Raw genomic sequence first — 23,340 nt, 5'->3', positions numbered from 1 at the left:
ATCGGGCGATGTAGGCTTGTACACAATCGCCCAACCGTAACACACACACACATCCTCTCTGTGTGTGGTTACAGGAGGCTGCCTAGCCAGTTGTAGCTCAATCTTGGGTGCAATGATCACATTCCCGCACTGTGTGGAGGCTCATTGATTTAACGTGACGTTAGCCTACATGCTACACTAGCAAAGTTATAAATTATATAGCTGTCGGCTATATTAGCCACAAATTACCGTTCTTTGTGCAGCTTCAAATGTCGAACAAAGTTGGAAGTTGTTGCGCCTCCGTCTGTCATTTTCTACCCGCATGTATTGTAAATTGCAACCCGTTTTTTGTTGATACAGCGTATTCTTTATATCCGAAAATAATAATTTTGGGTATCATCTTTCCAAGGGTTCCATCTGAATTCACCCGCCGACGTTCCTCTGCACTGGGGAGGAACGGAGCACGCCCCCAAACTACTCTCAAATGTCCTGCTATTTGTCGTCACAGAAGGAGAGAGAGAGGGGGGAAGAGAGGGGGGGTGCAGATTACTAGAGATTATTACTATTACTAGAGAATTCCAAGCATCATCAGAGGCCAGTAACAACTAAACAGGCCAAGAAGGTAAAATGAACAGGGGAGGATGAACAGGATTCAGGAGAGGGAGGAAGAGAGGGAGAATAAAGACAAAGCAGAGAAAAGAGAAACTACACAGAGGGCAGAAGAAATTAAATGCAGTGAGTAGATGATAAATCTATTCCATGAGGGTCTAGATCAGGGGTATTCAACTCTTACCATACGAGATCCGGAGTGTCCAAACCTGGTGTCCCTGGTCTAAATCAGTCCCTAATTAGAGGGGAACAATGAAAAAAATACAGTGGAACTGGCTTTGAGGTCCAGAGTTGAGTTTGAGGGGTATAGATACTCAATTGCATGTCTCCCAACAGGAGAGAAAGGTCTTAACCCCTACGTGATCGATGCCCCCCCCTCCCCCGTGGGATGGTTGAGCTAACGTAGGCTAATGTGATGCTAATGTGATTAGCAGGAGGTTGTAAGTAACAAAAACAATTCCCAGGATATAGACATATCTGATATGGGCAGAAAGCTGAAATTCTTGTTAATCTAACTGCACTGTCCAATTTACAGTAGCTATTACACTGAAAGAATACCATGCTATTGTTTGAGGAGAGTGCACAATTATGATCTTTATTAATAAACCAATTAGGCACATTTGGGCAGTCCTGATACAACATTTTGAACAAATATGCAATGGTTCATTGGATCAGTCTAAAACGTTGCACATACACTGCTGCCATCTAGTGGCCAAAATCTAAATTGCACCTGGTCTGGAATAATAGATTATGGCCTTACTCTTGCATTTCAATGATGATGGTACAAAAAAAGAATGTTTTATTCTTTGTATTATCTTTTACCAGATCTAATGTGTTATATTCTCCTACATTTATTTCACATTTCCACAAACTGAAAAGTGTTTCCTTTCAAATGGTATCAAGAAGATGCATATCCTTGCTTCGGGTCCTGAGCTACAGGCAGTTAGATTTGTGTATGTCATTTTAGGCGAAAATTGAAAAAAAGGGTCCGATACTTAAGAGGTTTTAAACATGGGAGGGAGAGTCAAATCGCAAGCCACTGAGGTGATGTTATGCATGCAGGATCATGGTCTTTTTTTGGGGTGACAAGTAGCCTAGTGGTTAGAGCGTTGGACAAGTAAGCAAAAGGTCGCTGGTTTGAATACCTGAGTTGACAAGGTGAAAAATCTGTCGATTTGCCCTTGAGCAAGGCACTTAACCCACATTTGCTCCAGGGGCGCTGTACTACTACGGCTGACCCTGCAAAACAACATATTTCACTGCACCTCTCTGGTGTACGTGGCACAACATGTTTTATTTATTTTACTAGAGAGAGGAGAGAGGAGAGAGAGAGAGAGAGAGAGAGAGAGAGAGAGAGAGAGAGAGAGAGAGAGAGAGAGAGAGAGACTAACTGAGGTAGAGATAAAAATTAAATGAAAGCTAGGACATAAAAGTGGCTGAGAGTAGGGGAATGAGCTTCAAGGGGGAAGGATGAGACAGGAGGTTAGGGGTGAGATGAGAGGGTCTGTTCTGTCTGAGGCAGTTAGGTCTTGGTTTACTGCCAGGAGAAACTAAGGGGCAGACCAGGGGGAGTAAGGGGGAGATGAGGGGTGACCTTGACCTCGTCTTGTCTGAGCTGGTATGTTTTCACAGCGCAGGGGGCTGTGTGTGTGCGTGTCTGTGCGTGTGCAGTGCCATTACTGATAGCTCTAACAAGCCTAGGTAAGAGGTCAGACTGTAGAGTGGAAAAGGATGAAGGGGCTGTTAAAGGGACTTTAAGCCCGCCACCTGCCTACACACACACACACACACACTTAAGGGTTAGGCTGATTATTACCAGACCTTGTTTAAACACCTCCCTTGTTACCCTTCCCAATAAAACACTACACTGACAGGCTAACCATGAGGGTTCTAAGCTGACATATGGAATTGTTTTAAGATGGTCATATGATGGACTATTTAGCTATTTAATTTTGAATTTTAGGACCACTTTAAGTATAAAAAAATTAAAAAAAATAAAAAATATATATATATATATAAAACATTTATTTGATAAAATATCGAATTTGGCCTTTACTACTGTAGCCCAGAAGAAATGCATTGAATAACACATTCAAAATGGCAAAAAAGAGTGGAACAATAATCATAAGAAATAAGGTTTTAAAGTGTCTGTCCTATATCTAGGAGATATAAGAAAGCTCAGGAATATTTGTAGTTTTTTTTACACATATTTAACCCCTTTTTGGGGGTAGGCACAAAACTACACAAAACTACCTTCATACTTCCATAAAAAAAATGTAAACCGGTACTGGTTACTTTAACAACGAGTCCCGTGACCAGTGGCGGATTTAGGTATAGGCAACATGGACAGCCGCCTAGTGCGGCATTTTGTCACCACACGGTGACATGATATCATGTCACTGTGTGGGACTGTGGGTCAATTAACCTTGTCGGAGTTGGCGCCCTGATTCTAGTTTGTGAGCTAGGCAGGCTACTGCCTGGGAAGGTCTCCCACTCAGAAGTATGAGATGAGGAGGGGAGCGGGGGTAGGTTGACCTGAGGTCTTCCCACTGGAAGCCCGAGGTAAGGGGAGCAGAGAATCTATCAAATAGCACACCTCTAACTTTGTACAGTACTATTGCAATTAGTAAAATCAGTCACACTATGAAATGCTATCAAATAAACCACAATTCATTCATAATACTGTGAAAATGTAGTTTCACAGACATATTGTTGCATTTTTTTCTGGTTTGTGCGAAATTATTACGAATAATATAAAACCAGTCTGCACACCACCAAGGTGAATTGGTTTAGTCTTGACTCTTGATTGATAGTGTTGGGGGATGGGTAATGTATTGATGCTTGAGTGCCAAATCAACACATATTTGTTTCTATTTGGTCTTTGTTACTTCTTATATATATTTTTATAGCATATATTTTTATATTTAAATGTTATGATTATTTATTTGTGTTGAAGGGGGTGTTCGCCCAGGGAACCATACAAGCTACAACCGCCACTGCCCGTGACACTTGTGGGGGCCGTAGAGCAAAACAGAGAGCACCACCGTGCTCATGAGATTCACAGAGAGGTCAAACCATTCAGACGTTTTTGTGAGAAGAACAATTTTTGGAATGTCTCATAGTCTGACAAACACCACTCTAGCTCTGCCACCTTTCACCACAGATGTGAAAGTACAACATAGTATTTTGATTGACTCACCAGTGTCAATCTAACCAACTAACCAACTTCCTGGTCTTCAAATGCCCTATCAAGTCATCACATAGGCATGAATGGTGTCACATGATCAATGGCTTTGTCCATTCATACAGTAATTAACTTGGAACACTACAGGTCTCACTTTTTTTTAACCTTTATTTAACTAGGCAAGTCAGTTAAGAACAAATTCTTATTTTTAATGACGGCCTAGGAACAGTGGTTTAACTGACTTGTTCAGGGGCAGAACAACAGATTTTTACCTTGTCGGCTCAGGGATTTGATATTGCAACCGTTCAGTTACAAGTCCAACACTCTAACCACTAGGCTACCTGCTGCCCCACTTAAAGGACCAATGCAGACGTATTTATCTCAATATCAAATCATTTCTGGGTAACAATTAACTACTTTACTGTGATTGTTTTCAATTAAAATGGTAAAAAATAAACAAAATAGCTTCTTAGCAAGAGCAATTTCTCAAGCAAGAACTTTGATAGGACTGACTGGGAAGGGGAAAACTGAAAATTAGCTGTTATTGGCTGAGAGGTTTGGAAGGCCAAAACTCCATCTTACCAAAACAGGTTGAAATTTCAGGGGGTCTTTTCAAACAGCTCTTACATTAAAAGGGTATTATGATAATTTGCACAATTTCACAGTATTATTCCAACCTCATAGTGTGGAAATATATAAACACAGGGAAAACACGCTTTTGACTGCACTTGACCTTTAAACAGCATTCTCCAAAAATCACAATGTACTGTAAGCCACATCTCAGCACACACAGGCTAGACAGAAGAGGACTTCTTTAACATAGATATATAGTGGGGTCCAGAATTATTGGATCCCTAAATAAAGATGAGCAACAAAACCTGTACAAATAAATTATACAAATACTGAGCTATAATATATGCTTAAAAATATATATTTTTATATATTTTATACTAATATAACTGCTCAGCGAAAGAGATTTTGTTTATGAGCAATAATTTTTAAAAATCTAAAAAAGATAGGGGTCAAAATGATTGGGTCCCCTGATTTCAATACTCCAGTACCCAGGCCTCCTGAGTGGTGCAGCTGTCTAAGGCACTGCATCGCAGTGCTTGAGGCATCACTACAGACCTGGGTTCATAGGGTGGCGTGCAATTGGCCCAGAACCGTCCAGGTTAGGGGAGGGTTTGGCAAGGGGGGCTTTACATGGCTGATCGCGCTTTAGCGAGTCCTTGTGGTGGGCTGGGCGCCTGCAGGCTGACTACATCGTCAGTTGAACTGTGTTTCCTCTGACACATTGGTGCGGCTGGCTTCCAGGTTAAGCAGGTGGGTGTTAAGAAGAGCGGTTAGATGGGTCATGTTTCGGAGGACACATGACTCAACCTATGTTGGGGAGTTGCAGCGATGAGACAAGATCGTAATTGGATATCACGAAAAAGGGGGTAATATACTTATTTTATTTATTTTTATACTCCAGCACCCTCCCCTTGTGAGGATAATGACACTGAGCCTTTTTCTAAACTGTTTTATGAGATTGGAGAACACATTGGGAGGGATTAGACCATGCCTCCATAAAGAATCTTTCCAGATCCTTGATATCCTTTGTCTGCGCTTATGGACTGTCCTCTTAAATTCAAACCAGAGGTTTTCAATGGGGTTCAACTCCGGACACTGAGATGGCCATTGTAAACTTTTGATTTTGTGGTCTATTAAATATTTCTTTGTGGATTTTTATGGGTGCTTGGGTTTATTGTCTTGCTGGAAGATACCCTTGCGGCCAAGTTTCAAACTCCTGGCAGAGGCATCCAGGTTTTGGCTTAAATGTCCTGGTACTGGGTAAAGTTCATGATGCCATTGACTTTAACAAGGGTCCTTAGGACCCCATAACAAAGAAAAACCCTGGGACCTAATCCCTCCCCAGACTAAGTGTAGGGTGACAGGGGAGAACAGCAAATACAACTTCGAAGCCTTGAGGTGGACATGCACCAGAATATATTGATAGTTCATATCATAGAACTATCTCATGATAAGATACCAGACTACAACAGAGAAAGTACAGGGTGATACACAGTGTGACTCCTGAACTTGTGAACTGAAACTCCTCTGCACCTAAACATGAACAAATGGTTCTCCTCAATGTGTCTCTTCAGTGCTAGAAGATAGGCGCAGTCAGGCCATGTTTTGACTAGTGCACCAGAGGCCCGTTGAAATCACACAGCTGATGATACGCAGACTTACATACAGTTCACACACACACTCACACACACACACATACAGTAACCCCGTCAATAAAAATCTATCAATGTACAAATGTGTCTGAAATACCTTATATACTACAGTACATTAAAAACGGAATAATGCACCACTCTCCTGTGCATTAATGAACAATGTATTCGACAAAAGACAAATTCTAGCAGATTCCCTTGGGATAATATGAAGATTTATTAGATACACATTAATATCACTGAAGTCTTGAGTGAAGCTGGTGGAATGATCTGTCATGGCATCAGTTCTGTAGGCATAAATATTTGGGGAATAATCCCTCAGTGTTCATGTTATTTCTTCATATGAACATCTCCTTAGTTGCAGTGCGTGTTGCTCAAGACAGATCTAGAACAGGCATTTCTAACATGGGAGGTTTTACACACACACACACACACACACACACACACACACACACACACACACACACACACACACACACACACACACACACACACACACACACACACATACAAACACAAACACAGTCATTTTGTTCTTCTAATAAATCACAAGCAGCTGTAGCTGCCATTGTAGCTCCGATGACTGAAACTCCATCCTCATCTCTCCTCTCTTCAACTTTGTAAGTTGATATGATCCACACATTTTAAAAGTTAGAAACTCTGGGGTTACGGTTTGTTTTGATAGACTGCTGTTTACTCTGTATTTTACTGGAAATTATAGCAGTAAAATTGTAATTACAGAACAATGACCAAACTATTACAACTGCATCTATATGTTTTAAATTAACCATCATTACATTATCATTACATCATATTATTACATGCCATTTGGTACCAGAACTGGTATTTAAGTACTACAAAGTATTAATTGCTACCACATAATTTCTAATAAATACCAAGCAAAATACTGTAACATAAAGACAACCTGACACAGCCTACTGCTAACCAAACCCTTACGGTTCTCAGTTACCACCCTGGGAAGCCAGGGATAGTCACTGGGACTCAGCAAGTCACACATACACGCACGCACACACAAACATACACACACAGTCCAGCTGCCCCTCCAGTCAGGTTCAGTTTAACCTTTCATTCAGAAATGCCAGTACTCTCTGCCTCCTCGCTTCCTCTACATTCCTCCCTCAATCCCTTCTTTCCCTCCATTCCTCCATCCCTTCTCTACAAATTACATTAGTAAATCTGAGGGGTGATGATTTACATCACTGTGCTCTGGCAAGATTGAGTAACCAAACAGAGAGTTTGTGTGTGTGTGTGTGTGTGTGTGTGTGTGTGTGTGTGTGTGTGTGTGTGTGTGTGTGTGTGTGTGTGTGTGTGTGTGTGTGTGTGTGTGTGTGTGTGTGTGGTGTGCGTGTGTGTGTGTGCGTTGGTGTGTGTGTGTGTGTGTGATCTCCTACCTGTTATTGTGATGTTGCTGTAGAGGTTGGAGAGCTGTTCCTTGAGGAGGACAAGCTGCATCTGAGCTGCCTTCTCTCTCTGCAGCTCCAGCATCATGTCAGGGTGGTTGGCCAGCTTACAGCCCCTCTGCTTGTCCAGGGCGATGTCACTACGCACTATGTCTGAGCGTTAACACAGAGACCAAGAACGGGTCATGTAGTTTCATTGCGTACCACTTCTGGCAACATTGGATTGTTCCTTTCTTGCTAATAAATCTTGTTTGAATTCCACTTGAATGCTACAGAATAAGACTATGGGCCTACCAATGATCATGGACCTAGACGATTTCAACTGTACCTAAAGTACATTTAAACATCTCAATACATTTATAATCAAATTGGGATAACAACACAATAAATAAATATACAAAATGTGTGTTCAACATTTGCGTAAATGAATAATCAAATCCATAATGTCTAACTCACCATCTTCATAGTTTTTTAGGTAGTAATCTGGGCCGGGGCCTCTGAACTTGGCAAGGTTCTTCAAGTTGTGGAACTGGAGAAAGTCAGTTCTCTTTCCTCCGAACCTCAGATAGGCTGGGGACAGACCTCGGGCTAGGGTTACCAAACGCTTGGAACTATACATGGAGACAGAGATCTGATAAGAATACGGTGCACAAATACATCTGAAATCTTTTTTAATCAATTAGGCTCTGTGTCAAAACAAGTTGCATAAAAAACCCAACATGACTATCATTAATTTCAGATTATGTATGCACATACACAACTCTGTGAAGAAATGACTGACGTTATTTTGAAAAGAATTCCTTTAGTGAGTATGTTATTGCAGTATCCAGCACTAGTGACATAGGCTACTCAACAGAGGCTGAGCACTACTTTCACAAGACAAAAAACTCAAGTAATAAAACAATGACAGCTTTAGTTAAATGTGATATTTCTTGATAGCCCTGTGCATTCAGATTCAACAAAAGGAAACTAGACATGGAGCCCATTTAATTCATACAGAGAGTAGGTTTAAGTGTTTTTTAGATGTCACAGGGAAACATTTTATGATGGTGAGACTAGTATGCCCAGAATAATAAAAACATGTTCTATACTACAGTGTTAGCAGATTACTGTCAGAGCTTCCAGACTGGGCTTTCAAAACACTTTTTACTATCACTCTCATTTATTGGTTTCACTTGAGAGAAAAGCTAGAGAACCCTACTAGTATTTACATGATGGTCTTATAGGACATGACAGCTTTTCCATTACAACAGGACTTGTATGACCCTCTCAGTGCCGCTGTTAGCCAGCTAGCATTAATATCTCCCACAGCTCTGGATTAGAAAAATAGTTTTGGGTTAAGTATTCCACTCTACTGTTGTGTTACCAGACTGGACACAGAATAAGCAACAGAAATATTATAGTTTTCGACCAAAGCCACACTGTAATTTGTGAATATCATCAAGAGTGGACCACCAACAAAACAATGGAGCAAACTAATACATCACCTGCCAATAGCACATGCTTTCTGTAGTAAAGGAATGGCATTCCATGAGAGCAACATTAGCCTACTTTTTAAACATTGATTTGAAGCTAGTCATTATTTGTTTACAAAGTCTCCTTTGAACAAAAACATGGAGCAAAAGGACAGTTTTGAAGTAGGCCTATTTACAAGTCACATTCTTCAAAATTAAGGGAATATTTCCCATTAATTGAAATTACTGGAAATTGCACTGTAGCTTTAATGTTGTGTTCAATTATATGTTATGGGATTAGCATTTACCATATTGTGCTGTTTTTGTAGACAGAATATAGGCCATGTTGTGATCATTTTAACCGATTCTCGCAGACTTGAATAAAGTGCAATTTCTATGACAATTGTAGACTATTGTAGTAGTTAAATCATCTAACTTTGTATTATAATAATTGCCTATTTATGTCTCTAAAATCCACCGACCTACCACAAAAACGAATTTATCCTATAGTATGGCCTTAGTGTGCTTGAGCGCTAGTTTATCAGATCGGACGATCAGCAACGTTAACAGTAGGCATGGTTTAAATGTTTATCCAAATAACGGTTTATATGAACTTGATCAGTACAGTTAAGAAAATAAATATTGGAAAAACATTGTAGAAAATGTGCATTGAAATTGTGAGTGAATAGCCTACAGACATATAGGAAGTTAGTGAAAAGTATGAACCAAAGTAAAGCAAAAAAACGTGTCAATATTGTTAAAAGGTTAATTGTTTGATCACATAGTGTGTTATTGTTATTAGGAATATTATGAACATTAGGTAAATTATTATATTATTGTGATGATTAGTATCATTATTATTATTATTGTTATTATCACAAAATTGATGCAGACAACATTTAGTTGCTGAAGGTTGAATATATAGCAACAACTGAATTTATATAGATCCATATGATTGAACGCGTTCATGTGGGAATAACACTTTTCATCTAGTTAACCCAGAATTACATTTTTGCTAAAATCCTGACCAAAGTTCCCCACTGACTGGTAAAAGTTACATCTGGGAACTTTGCACAATAGCCGAAGCTGATTGGAAGCTGAAATTGTTTACTTCCAGGGCGATACATGCTGTGGCTCCAATAATATTTGAGTAGCCATTCCGACTGTTTTTCATTATTACAAACATGTCGATATCGAGTAGTAAATCCTGTTACTCCACTGAACTTGTAAAATGCCACGACCCCTTTTCTCTCCTCCCAAACAATAACAGTGGATGTTTCACTGGAAATAAGAAACCTCTGTTTACGGAAATTCTTCAGCGAGCCTCGTGTGCGCCATGTAGGCATACTTCTACCAATGTAAACGATTCCCTTCCATACCCAACATGCAACATTAACTATATATTATGAGCTCATATCACCTCTTTCCCTGTCATTCTTGTTCCCTTCTCTCATCATATTAGCATTGTGTAGAACACAGAAACATTGACACGACTAAGACAGTGGCATTATATATGTAGACCTATTATTAACACCACTATGTGAAAGAGATGTTTATGAATTAGGCTACATACTGTGTAAACTGATGCATGCATGCTACGCGAGAGGGACGCAGCATGTGTCAAAAGGTGTCTCAACTGAAATTAGAAAATAGGCTAATAGTATGCACAGCAATTGGGAAAGCTCGACGACGTAATTATGAATTTAGGGCTACACTACAATCTTTAGGACACTCCATATTTCCATACAGGCTAGTTTACCCCTATTTCTAATGTCACCTAAACAAAGGCAATGCACAAATAGGCATAAACCGACTTTATGACATTGTTTAATGATTCCCGATATCATAATATTGTCAAAGAGCCATTCGTCTAGATAACTAAATCCGATCATGCTCAACAGAGACCTATAAACCAAAAACAATGCATTTGATCCAAACATCAGAATAACGACGACTATGAAGTCGATAAAGTAGACCGGGTGGGAAAGAAATCTACCTCAGAAAGTCCAGCCACCCGTCCTTTATAATCGACGGATCCAACTGTAAAGAGAGGAAGTTGTCATTTAGAACTTGAACCGGACTGCGGGTGTTGACGTCCAGCAAAATGAGCGTCCTCTCCATGAACCCCATTCTCTTCCCCCCGCCGCCGGGTGCAGGTCTCTGGTAGGTCGAAGAAGAGGAGATCACCGACTGCACCATCAGAGCAACGGATACCAGCCACAGCCGGGAGCCTGGGAAGGGGCATGTCGCCGGATTGGGCATCTTCCTGGCTTGGCACCACAGATGGAACACTGCGCATAAAAACAAGACCGTGCTCTGCTGTTTGAGGGAACGTGAGAGAAGCTATAGCGATACCTTGTAGTCTGAATGCACTCTTCCTATTCCTTTGAGCGAAGAGATCTGCTCCTTTCTGTCTGTCCGTCTCCCCCCGCCCCTCCGTGTTTTTGGGAGCTGGAGAGGGGAGCGCACGCCCCGGGCCAGCCTCCCCGCTAAAGAGGGCCATGAGCCTGGGGGAGGAGAGGAGGCAGCACCGCCCCTCTTCAGGACTCAGTGGTGGTTCTTCTCTGAGGTATGAGGATTCATACTTAACCCCTGAGGTGTAGGAGAGAAAACAATGATCAGGGCGATCTATTTATCAATATGCTAGGACAAGTCCGCATTGCAGAGCTCCACAAGTCCGATTATTTCTTATTTTTATGACTTGTAAAATTGGGAAAGGGAACCTTTAGAAAAATAAGAGTCTATACTTTGACATAGACACCTGGCTCAAAAGGTATTAAGATATAGAATATACGCACTTAGCGAGTTGTCTCCAATGCACAATGTAAAAAGAATTACGCACGCTGGTGACTGCCACAAGACATACATTTTCATGTAAATCTGAAAAGCAATTTGTCTGATGCAATGAATTGTGTATGAAAATGTCGTGTATTTGTTACTCTCGAACAAAACAATACCAACAAATCATGTTAACCAATGGAATGATTAAAAACAAGCGTTATGAAAACCGTGTATTCAAAACTACACTCTAGAAATATTTAGGCTAAGGAACTACTCGAATTTGGTATCTCGGAAATAGCGAAGATTTGTGTTGCTTAGATTACAATTGCAGGGTCATCTAAAAGGCTGAACGTTTTATATTTGCTAATTATGTGTGAAACACAAATCTCTTATACATGAAAGTTGGATGCATGTCTACAGTGTCAAGATGGTTTTGATACAGACATAATTATGCATTTTTAAACAAATGTATATTTCGTTCGTTGGGGAACTAAGAACCCCAATACAATCCATAAAAAATAAAAAATAAACGCACATTCCTAACTAGCTACATGAACATTTGAAGTAAGCCTACATAAAACGAAAACGTTTAGTCCTAGTAAAACAAGTAAAAGGTCAACGTAAATAAATGGAACATCAGAGTAGGCCTATGGGTGTTCTTTCTATACGTTTGAACGGAACGGTTTTTAGACACTGTTATCGAACAGGGCATTTCTTGGTGTACGGTCCTAGATAAGTATGCCTACAAGAAAAGGAGAGTAAATAGCTAGTTAGGCTATGCGGTAAAATATATTTTACGCACAAGTAGCCTATGCTATTTAAGAACAGCTGCGATCACAAGGCTAATGTTTTCTCACAGTTTGATCTGTGCTAATATGTTTTCTACAGTTTCTCCAGTGACTGCATCGAACTTCGCCAATTTTGACAAACACAGCCTAGCTCAGTCTTATAGCCTGCTTGGTGGCTTCCAAAAACATATTCAAAACTAATTTAGAACTCTACAGCCAACATATTTAACATACCTATAAAAGCTTTATATAAAGTCTCTCTCCAGATGTTCTTTGACCAGAGGGCCTACACACAGCGTGGTCCCACTTGCAAGTAGAGAAAGGCATTGACCGACGGGATGGGTCGTTGTTATGGTGGTTATCCCAACAACTTCCCCTCACCTCGGCCTGGCTCGTCTCAGTCTCGTGAACACACCGCCTTACTGTTTGATAACTCTGGTCGTCTGAGGTCGCTGACTATATTCTCCCCTTGATCTACTGTGTAGAAAGTGCATGATGCACTGCGATTGGGAAGATATCACAAAACATTTGTGTAATCCCTCCTGTTACAGTCAAAATCAATACAAGTTTGAAAATGTTTAGAGGTTCTATTATCTATTTGAATTAGTGACCGCTGCAACCAACTTCATGTTTTACGCTCCAACGTTAAACCATTCAAACAACTCTTGGAAAGCTCGATATTAATTCTGGAAAGTGCGCGAGGCCCGTCTGAAAGGAACAAAGGAAATATGAAGACGCGAACATGGACAGGACATGCCTGACCCAGCCTGTGGCTGACAGGGTATTGCAAACAAACGAGCCAGTTATTGTTATTTATCTCTCATGAGAAAGCTTTATCAACTGTCCATTGCTATGTGAGGTAGAATCAGACACGCACCCCTCATGGTCCTAAGGCAGAACACTGTCCATCTATTCCAAACATGCACGTCTAACAGCGGGGAGCAAACCTCTGTCTCCTTTTCACCCTCTCCAACCTCATACCTCTCTATATATTAATCTCTCCAACCTTCTCTAACCCCTATATAACTCTCTCCATATCACAGTGGGATCTTCGGTTGACCCCTCACTCCACCAGGAGAAGAGATGAGTCTTTGATATGTCCCGCTGCGGCTGTAGCGGTCCTATGGCAACGGACCAACATCCCTCATCAAGTTACGGTCTTTTACTGCATGTCTATGGTAGATATACTGTAGACGTCATTTGGAGTCTTTTGATGTCCGTTTTGAGATGTCGAAGACATATTGTGTAAAGTGTTTGGGATTGATGGGGATACATAGCATGTGATTTCCATAAAGGCTAGATTTTTCCCTATGAATTGTTACCAAAATGTTAAATAGAACATTAAGAGAAAAATGACAGCAATTTAGTGCCCACTCTTTGAACGATATGGAGACTGTGAATGCATTTAGTTAAAAAAAAAACATTGTTCTGATACTCGATACTCAGATAGATGGGACAGTAAAACTACAGTTTGTAAGATTTCCAGGAATTCCAACTAAATTAAATATAATATAAATACTTTACATTAGATAAGTACAGCTGTGAGCTGTGTTATAGGCTACACTAGGTAGCCTAGTGGTTATTAAGCGCATTGGGCCAGTAAGTGAAAGGTCGCTGGTTCGAATGCCCGAGCCGACTAGGTTAAACATCTGGCGATGTGCGTTTGAGCTAAGCACATAACCCTATTTGCTGATGGAATTCGCTCTGGATAATAGCGTCTGCTAAATTACTCAATTGTAAAATCAAACAATTGGATTTGAAAACAAATAAGTTAGCACATTATCACAATTCACTAACAATAAAGTTGTGTTCATAGGATAGAAAATTCGAAGAAGATGTTTGTGTGTGAATGTTCACTGTGAGTGAAATTAGGGAACCTGCCACCAAAAGAGTACAGATTGGCGTGCATTTCTCGAGTTGAACTTGACTTTATCATATTTCCAATCATTGCAAAGAAAATTAGCCAACTACCAGATTCCTTTCGACTTAGAAAATAATGTAGGCTAGCCAACACTCGTTTGCTACTTTCAACACATTCCGTAATGTCGAATGTTTTCTCATGTCACCTTTTATCGTATTAATTTAAGCTATTTTTGCAAGTGGCATAAGCTATCGAAACTGTGTGTGTGGGTATCGTTGACTGAGTAACTACTTTCGGAAGGTTTTGATAAAATAATAACTAAATGTTAAATATTATGACTATAACTTTTCGACTCCATTTATCGAAGAAAAATGTAGACCTATTGTATCAACTCTGAAAAATCTAAACAAACTGAACACAGCCATAATACTACTATAATAGACTAATAATGATATGACAATAATAATAACAACAACAAAAACATGGCCTAATAGACAAATCATTTTGTAATATAAACGAATAATAGTCATTTACTTGGGAAAAAAGAGAAACGTGCAACAGACAGGCCTACCTCTAAGGCAGAATAACCAACACGTCTTATCTCCGGAGCTAAACAAAGCAATAGCATTTCCCTATTATTCCTTTAGGTGTGGTTACATGGCTTTATATAACGGGGTGGTGGATATAGTCTGTAGGGCATAGCGTTTAAAGATAGGCCTACATCTGGTTTAAATACATGTCTCTCTATATATTTTATCTAAATCTGTCCAGATTTGCATTTAGCCTATAGTTAGCTTTTAACTTCTCGGGCCCATAACGATAATAATCCGATTTAAACTGTCTTTTTTTCAAAACCATATTCTATCTTTGTCCCAAGTTATAACACGAGGTCCCTGAACTATAACGCAATAAAACAGGCCTTTATGGTAGCCTATTGGAAAATGCAACAAATCAACAGGGTCGAAAATGTAACAGCAATTTCGTTAGTGAAGCAATATTAGTCTAGGGCAAATGCATTACATTGGAAACATATTTTGTTGAAATGTATTGAGCTTTATCAGTTGAACATGATTTAAAATATCAATAATACTAGGCCTATATAATTTAGTCATATACCCTACAATAACATTATTTATTTTCAGTTTTGTGGCTATATGGTTTGTTATTTTCTAATTAAATCAACGAAATTACGTTGAACCAACGTGGAATATAAATTGAATTGACGTCTGTGTCCAGTGGGATCTGACTTCGATTATACTTCCAAAATAAAATCTATTTAAAAAACATTGCCTTGACAGGCACATACATGTGATTTGGAGCATAGGTACAGAGAGAGAGAGCGTGGGCGAAGGAGGGTGGATAAGGCTATTTATTGACACGCCACTACCAGGATTGTAACTGTCTTGAACAGGCGATGAAAGGGTCACGGTTTACAAGGCAGGGTTCACGATCGCTCTTCCGAATATTGACGACGTGTGAAAGTTGCAGAGGCAGAGAAGTCAGCCTACCACTAGACAAAGGAGCAGCCAAGTCCCTGTGTATTATTTTATGTATCTGATTATTAAACCAATGTAATGGTGCGCTTTGCTAAACTGTTTTATCTGTTTACATTTCTCGTTTTATGGCTTACACTAACATGTAGGCTCCGATTCCAAAATGTCAAAACATGATATTTTAAATGGAATTAGACGCTACAAGTAAGACATTGTCAATTGTAGGCTAATTGTTCGTATGCCTAAATGCGATTGGTCCCTGAAAATTCTAAATCATTTAGAAATAATAATTGTTAGGCTATTTATTATAAATCATTTGCAAATTATAAATCATTGCTGACTCAGGCCCAAAACATTGACTCGTAGTACTTAACCTATTATTGGCTTTAAAATGCAACCCTGCTGTTATTACTGTGCTATTTAAATCAGCTTAATGACCATATCATGTGAAATTAAATCAAATTACACACACTAGGAGGGTAAACGAACAACTTGTTGAGTTGAAGAGCCTCTAGTAAAACGTGACTCCAGAGCTGGTGCTGAAATGGGAAAGGGGGATCAGCACTGCCATCTGGTGGAATACTGTATAACACGTTCTAGAAAAATCGACTGCAGCTTTACCCAATGTGATGACGATGCTGCTGTTTACAAAGATTATGATGATAATTATGACGGTGACAATGATGAGGATGATTATGACGGTGATGATTATGATGATGCTGATTGTGAAAAAAAAATAGCCCGAGAGAGAAAAACTGTGATGAAGGCCTTTGAGTTGGCCAACAAAATGAACACACACACACACACACACACACACACACACAAGCATGAACGGGTATGTCAGTAGGCAACGATTGTGATCTCTGCAGAGAGCGACAGACAGTCAGTCGCTCACTGCAGGGAAGTGTCTGATGATAGGGCATATCCTGCCTTCTATTTTTAGACGGTAGTGGCACTCAACATGACATTACGTCATTGTGCTGCACACATGCCCGTTCTCTCTCGGCCCCCTCTCTCTTCTCTCTGCTCCAAGTGTGGCTCTCCAGATGTTATGCCGATTCCAAGAGCCAGCGTAAAAACCCTAACCACGTGACCCAACCATCGACGACGTCCCTCTGCAGCTCATTCAGCATGATGGCTGCTGATGCTGCAGCAGCTTCATCCTCAACACACCGCACCGCACTTCATTCCTGCAGCCTGCTGTTGTTTAACTTCTCTATCCTTCTCATCATCGTATTCTTTCTCCCAGCTCCGGCGAAGGGATTGCTTGGTGTCCGCCCAGAGAACACTAAAGCCGGTGAACTGTCTGTGCAAGACGGGCTGCTCCAGGCGACCGAGGGGACGCGGTTCATGCTGCGGGTTTACTACGCAGCATCCCCGGTTACACAGAGAGCCCAGAACCGCTCTGGGAGCGGGAGACCAGAGGGTGCAGCTGCCGCACCATGGATCGCCTTCATAGAGGAGCCAGGAGGAGAGCGAGAGCGAGGAGAGGGGGAGAGCATGGTCCGTTTATTTAGTGTATTGACCATTTACCCATAACGCTATATATGACATATGTTTAATTAAATTGCGTAAATATCGTGTTAAAAATGTTAATTTGTGTTTAGGTCTATTCCAAACGGAACCCGTGCGTGGACGAGCATGCGCGGAGTTCTGACATCGAACTCCTGGGTTCCTTCAGGTCTGCATCCAGCCACAACTCCGTTCTAGGTTCGTTTATAGTTACATGTTTTTATCGTTGTTGAATAGTCGAATGTTAAAAAAAAATGTGTCTTGTGTTATTGTGCGTTTTTATTTTGTCTGATGAGTACCTTTGTGTTATTTGATTCTGATTCCATAGTGGAGCTGCTCGCCAAAGACCTGCGCAAAGATGAGCGGATAAAATACTACTCCATTTGCGCGTTTGATGGGGTGAAGTGGGAACATTTCACCACCAGAGACTTCTGGCTAGCCGTGGTGGAGCGACCCCCGCAAGCGGACGTGTGGCTCCAGTTGGGGGTGTCGGTGATGCTTCTGGGTCTCTCTGCGCTCTGCAGTGGGCTGAACATCAGCATGCTCGCCCTGGATCCCGTTGAGCTCCGGGTCCTCCAAAACAGCGGCACCGAGAAGGAACAAAAATATGCGCACAAGATTGAATCTGTGCGTAAACATGGCAACTACATCCTGTGTACTGTGGTGCTGGGCAATGTGCTGACCAACACCTGTTTCGTAGTGTGGATGTGCCAGATTATAGGGATGACTCCCACCTCCCTTGCTACCTGCACTTTCGGTATATTCTTCATAGGAGAGATCCTGCCTCACTCTGTGGCGTCCAGACACAGCCTCGCCATCGCCTCCAAAACCATCTGGGCCACCCGGCTTCTAATGCTGGTCTCCTTCCCCATCTCCTACCCCGTCTCCAAGCTCCTAGACATCATGCTTCACCAGGAGATCAGTAACTTCTACACCAGAGAGAAACTGGTGGCCATGCTGCGCGTCACAGACCCCTACCACGATCTGGTCAAAGAAGAACTCAACATCATCCAGGGCGCTCTGGAGTTGCGCACCAAGAACGTAGAAGAAGTTCACACCCCGCTGGCGGACTGTTACATGCTCTCCTCGGATGCTGTTCTAGACTTCTGTACCATGTCTGACGTCATGCAGAGCGGGTTCACCCGGATCCCGGTCTATGAGAACGACAGGTCCAACATCGTTGATATCCTGTTCGTCAAAGACCTGGCGTTCGTGGACCCGGATGACTGCACCCCGCTGAAGACCATCACCCAGTTCTACAAACACCCCATGCACTGTGTGTTCAGCGATACCAAACTGGATGTGATGCTGGAGGAGTTCAAGAGAGGTAATAGAGTTAGGTATACACTGTTGTAGAGATGAAAAAAATGTATGCAGAATCAGGTAGCGTATAAAGAGTTAAATATTATAGGAAATGCACCACCATTTTTGGAAACAGGTGGAGGTGCATTCTCCAGAGTTATAACTGCAACCATCAGAGCACATGAACCAATGAGCTCACAAGTTCAAATCACTTGATTACTGCAATTCAGGAACCTCTACCATGTTGCACATGATCTATGATAAAACAAATATTATATTGTTCAGCAGGTGCTGTGCTCGTTTGACAAGAAGTTGTGTATACTGTAGCTAAGTGCCATGAAAGTGTTCAAGTTAACCCCTACACATTCCATCACACCACTTCCCTCTTCCTGAAAAGCAGAGAATCCAGTGTGTATTTAAATCCAGTGATGCTTTGAAGAGTCCGTCATATAAAATGATTCAGGCTCAGCAGGTTCAAGGGGAGGTAATTGGTATAGTCTACTGCAAGGTTTTCTAAACTCAGTCCTGGGGACCCCAAGGGGTATACAATTAGTTTTTTGCCCTAGCACAGCTGATTCAAGTAATCAGAGCTTGATGATGAGTTGATTATTTGAATCAGCTGTGTAGTGTTAGGGTAAAAAACAAAATGTGCACCACTTGGGGTTCCCAGGCCCAAGTTTGGGAAACGCTGGGCTACTGTATGTCAGGGAAGAGTTTTAAGCCATATCTATAATCCATGAAACCAACAACTTCCTTGAAGCTACCCAGGAATGAACTGGGACAGCTTGGAGAGCGTAACAAGGTTATCTATATGTTTTACAGATTATGCAAATTATAGTCTTGTGATTGCTTTAGCTGATTTGGTTCTGGATTATGCAATGATTATGCCAATTATTATGATACAAATTTCCTGTTTTACTTATGGTAATTGCTTTGGATAACCTGTGTTTATTACCCGTCGCAGGAATTCATAAAATGACATTGAGTTGAAAGAGCCCAGTGAAGCGGTACATCCCACAGTAGAACAGGAATGAAGTGCTGCAGTCTGAAGAGAAGTGACAAATTGACAGTAAACGGTCCTTTGTGTTTCCATCCATGTAAGAATGTCAAAGGGAGCTGGAGGCTTTTCTGATTCCCATGACAACCAGAGTATAAATCATTCATCCGTCAGCCAGGAGGCTAGGTAGGTGTGTGTGTGTGTGTGTGTGTGTGTGTGTGTGTCTTTTTGTTTAACTATCCTTGTGAGTACCAGAAGTTCTCACAAGGATAGTAAAACAAGGAAAATTCAGACAAGTGGGGACATTTTGCCGGCCTCCTCGAGGAAAAATGCTATTTCAGGTTTAGGGGTAAGGGTTAGGGTTACAATTAGGGTTATGGTTAGAATTAGGGTTAGGGTTAGGGGTTACGGTTAGGTTTAGGCTTAGGTATAGTTTTAGGGTCAGGGGTTTGGGGTTAAGGTTGGCAGCAGGTAGCGGCAGGTAGCCTAGTGGTTAGAGCGTTGGACTAGTAACCTGAAAGGTTGGAAGATCGAATCCCTGAGCTGACAAGGTGAAGATCTGTCTTTCTGCCCCTGAACAAGGCAGTTAACCCACTGTTCCTAGGCCGTCATTGAAAATAAGAATTTGTTCTTAACCGACTTGCCTAGGTAAATAAAAAAAGATTAGGGAAAATAGGATTTCGGATGGTAGTAAATTATTTGGTCCCCACAAGAATAGCAATACAAAACTGTGTTTGTGTGGGTGTACACTCAGTACTTCGTTAGGAGCTATACAAAAGTAAAAAGTAAAAGTCGATTTTTGAGTGGGTGAAATGAACAGACATAATGTTTCTCGTGTGTGTTGCATAATACACAGAAGTAGAATAGATTTGATGTGCTTTGACTGTTGGCAGGAATCAAACTGGAGGCTTTGGGACAGAGACGGCAGTGTCCACTAGGATGAGAGCTTATGTAACAGGACTAGGGCTTCACTCAGATGCTATTCAGATTGTCAGGGTTGGTTTGTCCATGAGGGCTCAGAGGTGGTAATCTGATTTATTCAGAATGAAGGGTTTAATGATGAGAAGGATGACTTGGGACAAATGAGTTGGATGAGAGGGCCTTATTCAATCAACATTTGTTTTGTGGTGTGATTAAAAGTAACATTCACATTTTCAACTCACATTCATCATCATTTGGTTGTCTAGATGCGCCAGGAGGAAAAGTTGGGCTTCCATCGCAGACGCAGTCTCCTCCTCCCTCAGTCCGGTGTCACATTTTAACTGGTCCACATACATGATATCTGGGTTGCCCCTTCTGGTGGAACCATGCTGTGGTTTCCAGAGAATCAGTTCACTGACAGTGATGTCCTTTTGTCGGTAGGAATGTCTGAGGAGAGCATATATTGTTCATATACAGTGGGGAGAACAAGTATTTGATACACTGCCGATTTTGCAGGTTTTCCTACTTACAAAGCATGTAGAGGTCTGTCATTTTTATCATAGGTACACTTCAACTGTGAGAGACGGAATCTAAAACAAAAATCCAGAAAATCACATTGTATGATTTTTAAGTAATTAATTTGCATTTTATTGCATGACATAAGTATTTGATCACCTATCAACCAGTAAGAATTCCGGCTCTCACAGACCTGTTAGTTTTTCTTTAAGAAGCCCTCCTGTTCTCCACTCATTACCTGTATTAACTGCACCTGTTTGAACTCGTTACCTGTATAAAAGACACCTGTCCACACACTCAATCAAACAGACTCAAACCTCTCCAAAATGGCCAAGACCAGAGAGCTGTGTAAGGACATCAGGGATACAATTGTAGACCTGCACAAGGCTGGGATGGGCTACAGGACAATAGGCAAGCAGCTTGGTGAGAAGGCAACAACTGTTGGCGCAATTATTAGAAAATGGAAGAAGTTCAAGATGACGGTCAATCACCCTCGGTCTGGGGCTCCATGCAAGATCTCACCTCGTGGGGCATCAATGATCATGAGGAAGGTGAGGGATCAGCCCAGAACTACACGGCAGGACCTGGTCAATGACCTGAAGAGAGCTGGGCCACAGTCTCAAAGAAAACCATTAGTAACACACTACGCCGTCATGGATTAAAATCCTGCAGCGCACGCAATGTCCCCCTGCTCAAGCCAGCGCATGTCCAGGCCCGTCTGAAGTTTGCCAATGACCATCTGGATGATCCTGAGGAGGAATGGGAGAAGGTCATGTGGTCTGATGAGACAAAAATATAGCTTTTTGGTCTAAACTCCACTCGCCGTGTTTGGAGGAAGAAGAAGGATGAGTACAACCCCAAGAACACCATCCCAACCGTGAAGCATGGAGGTGGAAACATCATTCTTTGGGGATGCTTTTCTGCAAAGGGGACAGGACGACTGCACAGTATTGAGGGGAGGATGGATGGGGTCATGTATCGCGAGATCTTGGCCAACAACCTCCTTCCCTCAGTAAGAGCATTGAAGATGGGTCGTGGCTGGGTCTTCCAGCATGACAACGACCGGAAACACACAGCCAGGGAAACTAAGGAGTGGCTCCGTAAGAAGCATCTCAAGGTCCTGGAGTGGCCTAGCCAGTCTCCAGACCTGAACCCAATAGAAAATCTTTGGAGGGAGCTGAAAGTCCGTATTCCCCAGCGACAGCCCCGAAACCTGAAGGCTCTGGAGAAGGTCTGTATGGAGGAGTGGGCCAAAATCCCTGCTGCAGTGTGTGCAAACCTGGTCAAGAACTACAGGAAACGTATGATCTCTGTAATTGCAAACAAAGGGTTCTGTACCAAATATTAAGTTCTGCTTTTCTGATGTATCAAATACTTATGTCATGCAATAAAATGCAAATTAATTACTTAAAAATCATACAATGCGATTTTCTGGATTTTTGTTTTAGATTCCGTCTCTCACAGTTGAAGTGTACCTATGATACAAATTACAGACCTCTACATGCTTTGTAAGTAGGAAAACCTGCAAAATCGGCAGTGTATCCAATACTTGTTCTCCCCACTGTATATTGTTAGTTACTGCATATTGTTATTTTTCTCATACCCCCCAAAAAATAGACACAAGTTTTGATTGAACAATAGAACCATTCAAAGCAGTTGGTCCTGCAGAATCATGACATTTTATAGAATGGACTATCAAATGTTAAGTTACATATTCATGTGAGGGGGAGAGGATGAGAGTAACGAGAGAACCCTGCTGATTCTGACCTTCACTTCTAATCCTCATGTCAGCAGGCCATCACTGGGGAGAGGCAGAAGTGTGTAGCGGTCAGGAAGTGTGTGTGGGTGTGTGTGTGAGCTATTGGTAACCTGGCTGTGGCACCATAAAAAATTCAGTTCCAACCTTTACCTCTCTGTTCCTTCTCTCTTCATCTCCCCACTCTCTGCAGCTGTGATGGAGGCTGTTTCAGGAAGGCAATGGGGTTAGGAGAGGTGGGGAGTCTTACATGAAATGCCACAGTGACTAAATCGTTCACAAGCCATGGAAATAAACCATAGCATCTCTGTTGTTGTACTGGACTGACACACAAGGCAGTGTACTTGTAAATTGTTATGTAAGACGATAACAAAGTCAGTGCCTTTCATAGTGGACAGTTTTTTTTTTTTTATCCTCAAACTAAGAGGATTTGATAGTTGAACAAGAGTTAGACTCAATATGGAGTAGAGTTCCAATCTCAAAAGGTTTGGTATGCAGTAGGAGCCTTCATGATGCTGTGTGGGCATGCGTGCGTTCATACTAT

At 41.5% G+C, this 23,340-nt stretch overlaps 2 protein-coding genes across 2 annotated transcripts in view; one reads left to right on the top strand and one right to left on the bottom strand.

Annotated features, from left to right (window-relative positions):
* LOC106612917 (inactive heparanase-2) overlaps window positions 1–11,337 on the bottom strand; it is a 115,692-nt gene extending 104,355 nt beyond the window's left edge. The window contains exons 1-3 of the mRNA XM_014214584.2: window positions 10,866–11,337; window positions 7,872–8,026; window positions 7,407–7,568 (exon numbers count right to left, since the gene is read on the bottom strand). Of these exons, the coding sequence (XP_014070059.1) occupies window positions 7,407–7,568; window positions 7,872–8,026; window positions 10,866–11,131 (583 nt within the window). The 5' untranslated portion in view covers window positions 11,132–11,337. The remainder of the gene's footprint in view (window positions 1–7,406; window positions 7,569–7,871; window positions 8,027–10,865) is intronic.
* A 4,882-nt stretch (window positions 11,338–16,219) lies between these two features.
* Window positions 16,220–23,340, top strand: part of LOC106612928 (metal transporter CNNM4) — a 28,338-nt gene continuing 21,217 nt past the window's right edge. Inside the window, exons 1-3 of the mRNA XM_014214606.2 lie at window positions 16,220–17,295; window positions 17,400–17,502; window positions 17,633–18,631. Coding sequence (XP_014070081.1) covers window positions 16,924–17,295; window positions 17,400–17,502; window positions 17,633–18,631 — 1,474 coding nt within the window. The 5' untranslated portion in view covers window positions 16,220–16,923. The remainder of the gene's footprint in view (window positions 17,296–17,399; window positions 17,503–17,632; window positions 18,632–23,340) is intronic.

Source organism: Salmo salar, chromosome ssa01 (genome assembly GCF_905237065.1).
Source record: "Salmo salar chromosome ssa01, Ssal_v3.1, whole genome shotgun sequence".
Classification (NCBI taxonomy): Eukaryota; Metazoa; Chordata; class Actinopteri; order Salmoniformes; family Salmonidae; genus Salmo; species Salmo salar.
Note: the sequence above shows the minus strand (reverse complement) of the source record. Positions and strands in the feature narration are given on the sequence as shown.